At 36.1% G+C, this 14,488-nt stretch overlaps 1 protein-coding gene and 1 long non-coding RNA gene across 4 annotated transcripts; both read right to left on the bottom strand.

The window, feature by feature from the left end:
- Window positions 1-2,467: 2,467 nt before the first annotated feature.
- LOC109705938 (polygalacturonate 4-alpha-galacturonosyltransferase-like) lies at window positions 2,468-10,355 on the bottom strand. Of its 3 annotated transcripts, none has more exons than XM_020226754.1 (10): window positions 9,968-10,355; window positions 8,199-8,233; window positions 8,027-8,086; window positions 6,236-6,373; window positions 6,032-6,128; window positions 5,871-5,953; window positions 5,309-5,643; window positions 4,607-4,964; window positions 3,418-4,005; window positions 2,468-2,980 (listed from the first exon to the last, which is right to left on the bottom strand). In XM_020226754.1, the coding sequence occupies exons 1-10, from the start codon at window positions 10,128-10,130 to the stop codon at window positions 2,705-2,707; spliced, it is 2,133 nt and encodes a 710-aa protein (XP_020082343.1). In that variant the 5' UTR covers window positions 10,131-10,355; the 3' UTR covers window positions 2,468-2,704. The 3 variants fall into 3 exon arrangements, with proteins under 3 accessions (XP_020082343.1, XP_020082342.1, XP_020082344.1); XM_020226753.1 differs by having other exon boundaries at window positions 6,032-6,137; window positions 9,968-10,354; XM_020226755.1 differs by lacking the exon at window positions 6,236-6,373 and having other exon boundaries at window positions 9,968-10,354.
- Window positions 10,356-11,299: 944 nt separating this feature from the next.
- On the bottom strand, window positions 11,300-14,482 carry LOC109705940. The gene is made up of 2 exons (XR_002214977.1): window positions 13,103-14,482; window positions 11,300-12,307 (listed from the first exon to the last, which is right to left on the bottom strand). It is a non-coding gene; the product is annotated as an uncharacterized LOC109705940 (long non-coding RNA).
- Window positions 14,483-14,488: the final 6 nt, after the last annotated feature.

Here is a 14,488-nt window from a genome sequence, read left to right as displayed (position 1 = left end):
ATGCTTTCATAGCATTAGAGCAAATCCTCGAGGACGAGGATGTTTACTATGCAGCAGTTACACCATATTATTTATAATTAGTTAATTACATTTATTTTTTGAGAGAAAAATATAATAAAAATATTTTTTTAAATTATGATGAAATGGGTGAATTTTAGGAGAGTAATTTGATAATTAAGAACGTTATGTAAGCAATGTGACTACTGCATGTTAGATTTTTTTTTTTTTTTTAGAAGATACAGCCATCAAACCCCTATCATTGTCATCAGGTGATTGTGACATGGCTATTGTTGTATATTGTTTCTAAATACTAATGAAAATTCTAATGGGGTATTTTTGATGTTCTGCTTTCAAAACTTTAAAAAAGAACTAGGACTGCAGGTGACCTGAAGTGTGGGAGTTGTAAACATTGAAAGGAAACCTCAATGCAACTTATTCCTCCCCAAAATTGATCAAGAAATTCACATATCCCAGATAAAATATATGCCTTGGAGCTCATTTGGTTCGTATTATGTAACATCATCGTTGGTTGCCTCGACATGATTAGTTCGCGTCATGCAACATCGCCGGTTACCTCAGCATGATTAGTAATCTAATATCTGTTATTCAGATTATTACTAATGCTGTATTACTTTTGGTTCAGTGCAGTAATGTAATGTTGGATTACTGCATACTTCCTAATAGTAATTAGGAAGTGGAATGTTAATTTTGTAATTTTGAATCAGTTGCTGGATTATTCACAGTCAAGTAATTCTTGCAGGATGCCTTGTAATCCTGGTAAGATAACATGAACCAAACGCAACGGAGTATTTCAACTAGACATTATGCTACTAAAGCTGAGTTTGCAAGATTTAGGGATGGCTCGGATACTATGATAAGATAACGCGAACCAAACGCGAGGGAGTATTTCAACTAGACATTACGCTACTAAAGCCAAGTTTGCAAAATCTAGGGAAGCCTCAGATACTAAAGTTGAGTTTGCATAATCTTGGCAGGATAACACCCCCTAAACCCGATCACAGAGCGACGTGAGATTCTAAAGATAGTTCCTGCGGATTTAAAAGGTAGCTCCCACCAAACCCATGGTCTAGCACTTTATCCTGCGTAGAACTTAACTCTCTCTTATACCAAATATAACGATATGTCGCACTAACAATAATAACTTTTTGGATTCAAATCATCGGTCTAAAATACTTAAATTCAGTTATTATTACTAGTGTGCTATATCATGCCATGTGCATGCATATGTGATCAGGTAGTTTAAAGCCGATCATCTTTTAACACTGAGCTTTTGAAACAGGAAAAGCAATTGGCAAGCAAGAGCAAAGCTTTAGCCAGCTGAAATTTGAACAGCATGAGCAAAGCTTACAATTTGATAAATTTGTTTATGCCTTGAAAAACAGAGTCATTGGATAAAACTAGGATGAAAAAAATTCAAGCTCTGAGAACACACCTGCTTTGCAATACATGACATGCTCGCTTGGTAGTTTTAAGTAGCCGAGTATCATGCCAGCTTGAGAAAACCCCCAAATCACACTTTTAGTCAGGTTTTTGGGACAAGATGCGTTTCCACTTTTTAATTATAAGAATAGACATTCAAAATTGATATTTATAAACTAAATCTAAGCGGTAAATAATTTATCACTAAATCATTTTTCATTTTCATCAAGCTTATATATTTTCTATATCCAAACTCTAAAAAATAAAAAAAACAATTTTCTTATTTTGAAAAAAACGGTGAACAATTTATTGTATTTAAAAAAAGCAATAATTCATTCACCGCAAAAATCTAATTTTTGTAAACTAATTTTTTTTAAAAGACAAGTTTTATTAAAGTCTATTAATAATAAAAAAAAGTTCTTTTAGCCCTCAATCCTCAAAACTATTATCCGTTATAATTTCTAATTCAAACTTTTTAGATTGCTGCAATCAAATCTTATAGCTCAATGATGCTGATATGACATGATGTAGTATTTCTGTTGTTTTTACCTCGCTCATCACAATACAATCAAATCTTATAGCTCAATGATGCTGATATGACAGGATGTAGTATTTCTGTTGTTTTTACCTCGCTCATCACAATACAACCACGTCGATGGTTTATTAGTAACACATCACTATTTAATTTACCAAATTGTACTTAGTTCACTAAATTGTACTGTAATTGCATTGTAGAGTTTGATTGCAAGAGCCTAAAAACTTTGATCCAAAACTATAATAAATTAAAATTTTAAGTACACACGTGCCACGCACTTCTATGAAATTTGATTGCAAGAATCTAAAAAATTTGATCCAAAAATTACAATAAATTAAAATTTTAAGTACCAAACTGTCACACCATAGTTTGAGGACCAAAAATGCAATTTAGCCCATAATAAAAATTTGTCCCATAAATAGCAAAACACTCGCAGATCGAACTACCACTATTTTATGTGCATAGCACGCACCCTTAACAAGGACCAGACCATTGAGGGACAAGAAACGAAATTAAATTATTTACTTTATATTCCAAATAGCATACTACATCTCATAAAGGTTTTAACAACAGTGCTCAGAGAAAGTAAAATTCTTTCAATGAGGGAAACAAAGGACGATATCTACCAATAACAAGAACTCTGTTTCATCAGCTTCGCATTGATTTCCAACCCAGAGGATCAAAACTTAATCTTGCGCGGAGGTCACCGGTTAGTCAGAGTTGTCAGAGTTATTCAGTCAGCTTGCAGCCGCGAATGTAAGGGTGATCGTACTTGATGTACTTGGTCCAATACGACCGGTACTTGGTCATCGCCAGATCCAACCAAGGCTTCATGTTCCCGTTGTAGTGGATCACAGCAGCATTCTCTATCTCCGAGCGGTCAATGCTAGGACTGTAACCCAAACCGAGCACATGCCATGATTTGTCGAGCGGGTGAGTTAACTTATAAAATGTTAGTAGGCCCGGCGGAAGTGTTCCCAGTTTCCAGAGAACCCGGTCTTCATTCTGGCAGAAAAAGAGGTTAACATTGTAAGCGAAGATAATTGCAAGAAATTGCGTGCGGGGATTAGAAATTGTAACTGCTGGATTAGAGACTACCAAGTTTAATAGAGAGATGATAAATCGATGGTTTAATCAACCGCTAAAGGAGGGGAGGAAAAATGCCTATCGCATGATTTCAGGCATTGACAGTTCAAAAACATCGCTTCAACAAAATGGCAATAATCATGAAAACCCATAACAGAACTCCTGTAGGGATTTCAGGTAAATCAAAAGAACGAGCCGATAAGCAAAAGCTGAAGTCCACGTTAAACGTTTCACGAGCCAAAAGTTTGTCAGAAGATATGATAGATCACATATATGGGTTTTTTTCTAAACTAAATATAGAAAACCATGCATAAGATGTGAAGAGCAAAATTAGCATTAATCTCACAGGAATTTACCATGTTCTGCCACCTGTGATAAATCCCAGTAATATCCTTCTTCTTCCACGCCTTCAAATCGAAAATATTCATCCCATAGGCCCAACCGCATGCATTAGGATCAAAGTTTTGAGCGATGTGCGGGTTTGAGAAATTGAGATATTTGTCAAAGCGGTGGAAACTCTCACCACATGTCTCCACGGCTCCGTTGACATTTCCATTGAGATCAACGGACCACAGTGCTGTTAAATCCTTCTGGACAACTATGTCATCATCGAGGAACAGGATTTTGTCTAACTTGGGATAAACCTGTGGGAGATAGAACCTTAAATGGTTCAGCATGGAAAGGTATTTAGGGTTTCTGTACTTAAGGTTGGATGAACCGGCAGACAGAGTTGAGCGGTGATCAGATGTAAAATAATATTCTTTCATAGCAGCAGACTCGAGTTGTCGCAGAACCGGACAGTAGGAAGAATTCAACCATTTGAAATCATCTACATTTTCAACATGAATTGTCGCCTTCCCAGGTGGGTTCAAGAGGAACCACATGTTCATGGCTCCAAAGTTCAATTTATCAGTGACGAGATGGAATACATGCTTCTCTGGCTCCTGCAATTGGAAGTTACAAATTTACAAAATTATTATGGTTCATAATGAAGACAAATAGGAGTTAGAGATATTTGCCTATATATCCCTGCAGAATTATCTTTCTACATATATACTCTTGCATAATCTGAATTTTCATATATGATGTTCAAAAACGTAATTTATTACATATACACCCTCTTAAATTATAGGGTAAACTTCAAATTGTCCCCCTATGATTTAGCTTATTTTCACTTTGCCACTCTGTGGTTCAAAAAGTTTTACTTTTGCCTCCAAAAGTGAAACTTTTTGAACCACAGAGTGTAAAGTGAAAATGAGCTAAACCACGAGGAGATAAAGTGAAATTTTTTGAACTATAGAGTCGCAAAGTGAAAATGAGCTAAACCACAAAAGGGCAATTCTGAAATATACCCTAATTTCTATTAATTAAAAAAAAAAACTTTTCCATGTGAAAATGGATGACTTCACAACATGAAAAATGGCTGATTTTGTAAGAAAATCCACTTTCTAAACATAAATGTAGAATTTCAGATATTAGAAGGAAATGTACAAAACACATATTTTGCAGTGACATATGCGTAGAAATCCTAAGATATACATTTACCATGGCATTCATGATGGTTGAGTTGACGACAACTGATGCAGCCAAGACATTGTCAGAGAAGAGTGCATAATGGTAAAGGTTCGGATTTTCCAAATTCTCACTCCTCGGAAACTTCCTTTGCTCAGGAGGGAGGAGGTAGTAGTCTATTGTTAACCGCATAGATAAGCAGTGGATCCCATTGGGTATAGTCTTCGCAGCCAATTGGCTCAAGAAAGTGCTCTGTTTCTTCAAGCTTCTAACTTGTTCATCTGCTGACTGAAGCATTCCTCGCAGTCTTTGGGTTATTACCTTGCAATCATACAGCTCTTGACGTGCTTTAGACAAAACTTGACCCATCGCTTTGGTTTTATCAGGGGAGCTGCAGATTAGAATGCTAAAATTCAATAAAGAAAAAAAGGATGCAGTAGCAGTAAGTTCCTATTTGTACTTCTAGAATAGTCTTTCCAACTCTAAAAAACAGCAGCCAGATCTTCAGCAAACAGAATGTTCGGAAGAACTTTTTCAAGTAGGAATCTGAAACAAGCTTTTAAGTCTAAAAAGTAGAAACTTCAATTTGAAGCTTCTCCTTCTGTTGCATAGGTTGGGGAAAAAGCTATTTAGTGATTCTTCAAATTGTTCTACTCGAACAACAGTTTTGCAAAAGATTCATCGGAGGCCAACGGGCATCGACTGTTATGTCAATAAAGCAAAGGAGATGATTGCCTGTGATGTAAGTCAGAATCGGCATTAGCCTCCCCGACTGCACGCTGGCTTTCCTTGATACGATTCAGCAATTCTTGATAAAGATCAAGCTTGTTCTTTGACTTGGCAATAACAGAAAAGACCCTCGCCATGATAATTTGGTCTCGCATAAATCTAACTTTTATGTCTGTGTTCTCATTCTCGTTGTCTCGTCTCCATATGCTATACTTTCCTAGGACAGCTGAATCCACTGCTTTTGATCGCTCGATGGCGGCATTCTCAAGTTTGACCAATGCCTCCTCATCCTGCTGAACCAACTCCATCGCCCTCTTTTCTTGCCTTAACTCTCTCGGTTTCTACAACAAATAACAATATCATAAATAACAAAAATCAAAGAAAACAGCTAATTTTCCAGATAAGTATAAAACAGCTAGGCATCAAAGCATTCAATAGTAGAGGTCAAAGCAATTGTAGGTCAGGTAGCTTCTTTATCCAGATTAAAAGGATACATTAGAAATTCAAGAATTTAACAGCAATAAAAATGTTTTGACTGCAAAATGGAATAACTGTATAAAATTCTTACTCTCATTGCCGAATGATGGGAAAGAAGGAAACGAGAAACCCTGCGAAATACTTTTGTTGGTGTGTCAGTAAGCAGATTCCCATCTGCACAGCAAAAATTATTCACTTATTTGCTAATTAATTATACTTCAAGGAGATGTGGTAGAAACCCAAGTCTTATACCCGCCCCATCAGCCTCCTTCTCTGTTGCAGCTAATTCGCCACCAATTGGATTTTCTGATTTGAACTGGATACTATTCCAATCAGCACTTGAACCTGTCTGAAGTGGCTTAAAAAAGTCAAAGAAGATCACATGATTAACAGGCACATTTTTAACACTGTATGCCATGAAAATAGAAATTTATGCATATAAAGTAAAAAAAATACGTGTTTTAATGATGTAATGTCCTGTTCAGTATCATTCAGGCCACTGGTTTTCCATGATGATGAGGCATGGTGTCTTCCCAAAATATCAAGACTCCACAGATCCAATTGAGATCGACTAATAGATATAGAGTCAGTCACCTGCCAAGAGGATTTCACAGGCAAAAAAATGTAAATATTATTGACAATACCCACCAAGGTTGTCAAAAATCAATTCCCCAACTGAGTGTCAACAACATTTAGCAGGATAGCATCATCACAAATTGCACAAGAAAGAGAAAGGCCAGAAGATGAAGGGAAATGAGCAAGGAAAACGAAAGTGAACGATGATAGACCAATGGTGGATATATAGAAAGTAGTTATGAGATAAATAGAAAAAAAAGATCAGGAGAAATGCGAACCAAACACAACTACAAAGAGACTTGTTGTTTGGACGATGAATGACCTAGGAGAATCGGGATACAAAAGTACAAAGGGAGTTCTTGCTTGGACTAGGAAAAATACAGAGAGAGATGAAGGACAAGAAGCATGAGTACTATGTCATCACCTCAACTCAGGTAACCTTGCCTGCAGAGATCGGGCATCCGGTAACTGCTTTGGCAGGGTCAATTGACCAGAACTATCCTACAGTTTATCAAACTAGTAGCTCAATCTTGGGTTAAGGAAAATACAAGGAAAGTTTTGGTTTTAGACAATGGAAAACTGTTTACTAAGGGCCTGTTTTGATGCCATGTAATTTTGTAGTATAGGAATAATTTTATTGTTTTATAGAAAGCAGTGTTTATACTTAAAAAGGGGTATCTGGATGCTTTTTTGGAGTATTGAGAAACAACAAAAATATCTCAAAAATACTGTGAATTTGTTGTAAAAGTCAAAAGTGCTCAAACCTCTAGTTATCTGATCTGCTTGTTGTTGTAATACTGGAATTTACCAAGCATATACCAAGGTATACAATTACTCACAATAAAATTACAAGGAACCCAAAATGTTTTGATTAAAAGAAAAGAAATACGGCTGAAAAGGCGAAGACTGGTTCCTAGAAAAGATGCAGAGAATGGAACAAAATGAAACTCTGCAGAAAAAACACGAAGGTCGAGAAGATAAAATAGTTATTACTAACACTCAGACAGGTGACAATATGCATATGGTAACCACTTTCTTACAGTTTCATTTAATATTTCATCACTTGATGGCAAAATTTGGTTCATTAGTGACATAAAATTCTTTTGTCATCTTAACTATTAGAAACTAAAATATAAATAACTAGCATAATTTCCCTTAAACTCGCTATCCATTGTACTCATAAATTTCTTATAATTTGATAAGAAAGTACTGTAAAATATGAAATACATTTATCCATCATTTTATTCTCCATTTACAGTCACTTTTTTGCATTCTCTTTTCAAATCTCTTAACAAAGGCTAGATAAGTACATTTTAGGTAGACATTTACTTATGAAATAGAAACTTTTGTTCCGTAAACAATTGGTGTGTAGATATGTATTTGCAGTGCATCAGCATCAAAATTGCAAGCACATACAATACCAAAACTAAATAACCTAATAGCAACAGACTACTGTTAGATGGGATGGTAAGTCATCCTAACCTTAAAAGTAACAAATTTTAATCAAAGATGATGCAGCCAATAATAGTACGAAAGATCAACAACTTAGAGATACAAGCACCACATAAGTAAGTGTTAAGGCATTACATTATAAAACGCCTTCCACGAACACTGCAAAAATTTTAAACAAAAAAGTATATAAAAAGTATCTGAAAAGAAACTATAACTGACCTCTTTAGTTAGAACCGATTTCAAGTTTTGAACAGCCAACCGCTCTCTCCAATTTGTTGTCTGCACGAAATCTTCTATGAGGGATACAATGGGAATTTAAAAAAATATGAAGCAAAGAGTCATGCATTTACCCTATTGATACAAAACAAAATAAATATCTTAAAGGGAAAACCTGATTGGTTGCAAAGTCTCTTTCCGCCTCACTATCTGCATTAAAAAAAAAAAAACACTACTATAATTGAAACAGAAGCAGTACTTAAGTGGAGACATCAATATCCATATAGAAGTGGATACTTAGTCATAAAAATATGTAAATAGGCACGCTATAGTCCAAGATTCAGCTAAAAGCTATGCCACGTCATTATCTAATGCATGGTGGGCCATCTTGCAAATTAATGCAGGGAAGTAGCAAAGTGTTTAGTTTATTTCGCATATCACAACATTACTTCAAGATTGCACCAATAGCATTCTTCTTTCTTCTTTGTCACATATTAGGCTGACCGGAATCATTTCACCCTTGAAAGCATACTAGAATCAAGTTCTGAAGAATTAACTTCATATAAATATGTTGACTAAAATACATATGTAGAGAGTTAAACAGTCTCAGTATGCCATCAACTTGCCCTTGCACCATCCGACTGTCACAAATATTGCATGATTTGGACATCATTTTCTCGAATGTAATATATGGTGCTTTCTATGGTGAACATACAACAAAGGGTTCCAATTCTACCTCTTTCCCTCAGACTGAAACTTCAAGGTTAGCAAGGCAGGCATTTAAGAAAGGGAGAAACTTCTAGGCAGGCATCAATGAAGTTCCATCTAGGATTGGAGCAATGTTGTAAAAAGCAGAAATAATCTACAGGCGGCAAAGGCACGACATAGTGCATATGCAGTGAGGAGGTGCATATGCCGCTCACGTAACATATAATAAAATAGTCATTAAACGAAAAAAAAAACATGGAAGACTTTTAATTATTAATTGTACGACATTTTGACGTTACAAAGTTTTCAAGTAATACAAAATAGTGAACAATGAAGATAAATCAACAAAGTAGCATGCATGAAAAAAATGATATTCAAGTATTTGTGTAGGTAATCACACACGAGCCTAAATATGCTGTCGTTATTCAATGCATATGTCATAAGAGGACTCCGCCGGTCTATGCAGGTTGGTCTTTTCAAACAGTGGTTTGAAAGGTACTCCTCCCTAAGTTGTACATTCCTTAAGAACAAACTTAAGGGCTCGTTTGGATGAACGAGCATCTTATTCAACACATCTCTTTTATTTATTCGAGAAGGTTGTAGTAATTGATAGATGAAGAGTACGATCAAATGTCTAGAAGGGCATACTATGTTCAACCTCCAAGTCATTTTCTCAGAATAAGATAATATCAATCGTAGGTGGAATGCACTATCTGAGTTTGCAATCACAAAAGAAAATATTCGTAGGCCCTATTTGGACGCATGAAAATCTTGTTCAGCATATCTCATTGGTTTACTCAGGAAGCTTGTAGAATTCGGTAGATGAGTAGTCTGGTCATAACATATTCAGCCTTCTTAGTCATTTTTCTTGGAATAAGATAAATCGCCTCACAAGTAAAATATGCTGTCCTAAAATTCTCATACCGTGCAAGTTATCGCGGGTTAACTTATTCCGACATCCAAACAGGATCGTACCACATAGCGAGAAGTTATCATTGAATAACTTATTCTGACATCTAAACAGGCCCTAACTCCCATTTCTCATTTAGCCATTTTCATTTCCAACACAATGGCTCCTCAATTTTCCCTCGACACCAATTGACGCGACGCTGATTAACAACATGAGGCAAGATGATTATAGATCTGAGCCCATCCTAAGCATCCGAACCCTCAAAACAGATAGTAAAGGGGATAGGGTTTTCGCGCAAGCGCCAACACACACACACACGGACATACCTTTGGAGATTTGGGAGTGAACGCCGCCGCGGGCTAGCAAGAAGAGGAAGGGCGAGACAATGAAGATGGATAGTAGCAGTCTGCGCGGCAGAACGATGCTGCGGCAGCCGTCGCCGCCGCCGCCGCCGCCGCCGTCGCTTCGATTCCGCTTCGAATGTGGCATCTGCGACCGATCCACGCACCCCAAATTGCAAGAAAAGAATATAGCAGAATGGGTAAGATCGAGAGATCGAGATCGAGATCGAGAGAGAGAGAGAGAGAGAGAGAGAGAGGAGGGGAGAGAAAAGGGGTGGAGAAGAGAGAGAGAGAGAGAGAGAGAGAGAGAGAGAGAGATCAGTGATCAGTGGGACATGAAGATGCTCTCGGAAATGAACGTTTTTTCAAAATTAGGCTTAATAACTGAAATTTGTGAATAAATTAAGAAAAAAGCAATGCTACTGCTGCTACTATCTAAAGTGAATTGTATATTTTATATTTTTTCATTCAAAAAAATTATTCCTTATTTATTACATTAATTTTTTTAACTATTTAAAGTTTCATAAATTTTAAAATAAGAGTATAAGATCTGCACCTCTTCCATAGGGTGTGCGAGAAGAATTTCTCTTAATAAAATTTACGTAAGTTTTATATTTGATTCTGAAACTATAAGGCTTGCGACACTTTAATCCTCAATCTTTAATTCATTAAAAAAATTTATTTGAATATTCATAAGTATTACAATCAAGCCTTAATTATAACTAATTTAATTAACTAAATATTGATGTATCGCTAATGTAAAAGTGATGTGGCAGTGTTATGATTGATGATACGCCAATAATTAAAATGCATATTATTTTTATATCAATAATACGTTAAAATTTAGTTAACTAAATTGAATTGTGAGACTTGATTGCAATTCAAAATTTGAGCCAAAAAATACAATAAATTAAAATTTGAAAGCCAAAATGTCGCTGGCTTCATAGTTTGAGGACCAAACGTGCTATTTACCCTTAAAATTTTGTACGCGGTAAAATAGATTAATTAAATTTTTATATTTGTAAAAGATATTTATTTGTAAAAATAAATTTATACACCATAACATATGCGCCATATAAGCGTAATTGAAAGTGAATGATTTATCTCTTTTTGAGATAATAAACTGCTCACCGCTTTTCAATAATAACAAACAATTGCAGAGCGTTAAATTTACATCTATTTTTTTGTATGTACCCAGTGCATTTCAATAATAACAAACAATTGCAGAGTGTAAAATTTACATCTATTTTTTGTATGTACAAGTAGTATTACTCTGTCTCGGAAAAATAAACAAAAAAAAAGAAAGAAGGAGAAAAATAAACTATCACAAGCTCATTTCCTCTCGTTTTTCTTATATACATCCAATAATCCATACCGAAAAAAAGAGTAGCATCTCTCCTTCCTTCTCATTTCTCACCCAATCTCTCCATCCAAACATACTAAAGACCCATCGCATACTCAACTTTTTAGGGAGAAAAGGAGGAGAAAAGATCTTGCAGAAATATTCTGACATAATTCCATTCTTTACAATGTAACCATCTCTATTAAGTATTCAGACTGTACCAATCTAAAGATAAACTACACAATTAGATCGATTTTCAGAACAAGCAGCTACCTAATCTCTTTAAGAATTGTTGCATCTCTTTATGAGATGATCACAGAAGAACTCCACTAGTCAACCTGCACACTTTTATTAAAAAGAAAAAGTACTCCTTGCATCACTGAGTTCGCTTTCCTGTTAAAATGAATAGTTTAATTCCCCGTTTCAAGGAAGAGAGAGTTGACAACCTCGCATTAAACTTCCAGAAGAAATAAAAAACACTCTTACTCCATATGTTGGCTTATGTAATTGTTGCTTCTCTTGCATTCTACACTCTCAAAGAGATTGTCAACGGTATCTCCTTACCTGATATCAGACCGGTGTTCATCTCAGGCCTACAATATACAAACTTCAGTGTTAAACACGTCTATCAAGTGATATACATATTACTTAAACAGGAATATGAATCCTAAAAAGTAGCCGTCAGTGATGTAACAAGATGTGGTTTTGTGCAAATTGGTAACTACTCGGCGCTGCTGCATTTGCTGCTGATGTTCTATTTGAGTAGAGATATTAAAGAAACACTCATAAATACTTCATTTAAATGCCCAAAGCAAACTTCTTACTCCAGCAGTCAGAAATTTCAAATTGGACCTTCTCCTTTTGAAGTCTAGAAGCTCATTTTGAGCACTAAGTTATTTGTTTGTGAAATGCTTAACAACAACTTAGAGTGGAGGAGCTGATCCAGAAAGCAGCTAAACAAGCGCTAAGAAGATCTTGTATTCCTGACAAAAGTCAAACATATTATTCCGTAGTGTAGCACAAGTATAAAATAATAAAGATATTACAAAAAGTGAATTGAAGAAACACAGTAATAGCCAAACATATTATCATCCTGTAGTGTAGCACAAGCATAAAATCATCAAGACATTGCAAAAAGTGAATTGAAGAGACACAGTAACAAAAATGAAAACAAGTTCTACCGTCTGAAGAAGAGAAGAGCCCAATTCAGTAGTTAGTGGAAAAAAAAAACTAGTTTAGGCCTTAAATCTTTTGACCTCCAACTTGAAAAGGGCATCTTCAGCTAGAAGGAAAACATTTATTCCAGTTTCACGAGTATTTTAGCAAAACCGTCTTTTAAAGGTTCTTTTTCCTGTCAAGAGAGAATAGAATCTTCCATTTCTACATAAAGCTATAAGAAAGCTATAAGAAACTTTATTAGTATCGATATAGGGATATAAATGTACATTCTTTCTTGCAGTTTGGGGATGACTCAATACTTCATCTTTTTCACTTTATTTGCACTTTTTCTTTTTTAAAACATTTCTTCTATAGTTACCTAGGAATTCTCTTTATTGCAATCAATTAATCCTTCGTTTTGTTTCTTCTCCTGACTCTTTTTTTCCCCTCTTTCAGACCAGTTCTAAGGTTTATTTTAATTCATTACTTATCTGGCTTGTATTTTGAGCTTCTCCACAATCTGGTTCTTTATTTGGAACTTTTATACCCATTGGAAATCCTTCAATGGACCTTAATCCAGGAAAGCATTGGCGAATGGAAGTTTTCGATAAAGAAAATACCTTACTGAACCTCTTCTTGAAAAGCGGGTCGCTTAAGGAGGGCATACATGTTGTCCTTTCTGGTGGACCTTGGACGGTAAAAGAGCTACCTATTAATTTCATTTGCTAGGAAACCAAACTTCAACTCATCAGATCAAGTTATTTCAACTGCTCCTGTTTGGGCTAACCTCTATAATCCGCCTTTTGAGTACTGGAAGAAGCATGTACACCTTCAAGTGGTCACAAGAGTTGGTCGTCTTCTTAACTTTGATGAAACCACGGTGGCAAGGTCTAATGGACAGATATGCGCTAGAGTAAAGTGGATCTTAATCTGTCTCAATGTCTTAGATAAAGTTTGCAGTTTGGTAAACCTCTGAGGGAAAGCTCCATCCTTGTTTCCTACGGAAAAGCTCCCTGTCATTTATTCTGCCTGCAGTCACTCTAACCATTGATCTGTATGCCGCTCATGGAAGTGCCAATCATGTCCAGAACCTCTGACCCAATGACCATGCTGGTTGCGGAAGAGGATAATTACGCAAGAGTAAACCCTCTGGTTAAAATCAAGTCTCCTGCGAGCTGGAAAGCGAGAGGCTTTATGTCCACACAAAAAATAATTGGGGATCGATGTGCAACATTTACACTGGAAAAATTAGCAAAATCATCAAATAATTAGCTTCCCGGTAATATACCAAATTATATGGTTGTTTTCACGGTCGATCTCGAAAAGCTCATCTCATTCCAAACATGTTCATCTGCATCTTCTTTTATAACCATCTCCCAACACTTAACTTCTTAAACCATGACACCTCCACGGGGGAGAAAATTGAGAATAACCATGCAATTCCCACTTCAAGTAATTGCACGTCTCATTTGTTTGCCGACGAAATCAGCCTCTTTAAGTCTTCCTGCTTCCTGAAGTGCAACACGCAGAGCAACTAAACAATCAGAAGGTACAGTCAAACTTCCCTTGTCAATCATTCCATAGAAAAGCGTGAATGCTTCGGAAGCTCTTCCAGCCCGACAAAGCCCATTAAGCACTGAAGCGAAAACTACCGAATCAATTTTCTGACGAGCATCCAAACTAAACAGCAAAAGTTCCCGCGCTTCCAAGAATTTCTTTTCTATGCACAGATTTTCAACCAACTTGTCCATCTTCACATAATATCCGTTGTCATAAAGTGACCTAATAATCTTGAATGCTCTCTCATTCAGACCGTTACTAAACAAACCAGACACAACCTTAGTAGAAAGATCGATATTTTGACGAATTTTCCTCTCTAACATGACAGCAACCAAATTACTAGCTTCGTTAGCATACCTTTCTTTCTCTAGAAGCCCAGAGAGTACTAAATGGAAAACACTCGTGCTAGGCCGATGCCCGCTATTCAACATCTTCTCCAGAGCCTT

The sequence above is a fragment of the Ananas comosus genome, unplaced genomic scaffold (assembly GCF_001540865.1).
Source record: "Ananas comosus cultivar F153 unplaced genomic scaffold, ASM154086v1, whole genome shotgun sequence".
Classification (NCBI taxonomy): Eukaryota; Viridiplantae; Streptophyta; class Magnoliopsida; order Poales; family Bromeliaceae; genus Ananas; species Ananas comosus.
The sequence above is the reverse complement of the archived record's forward strand: the minus strand, read 5'-3'. Positions and strand labels throughout refer to the sequence as shown.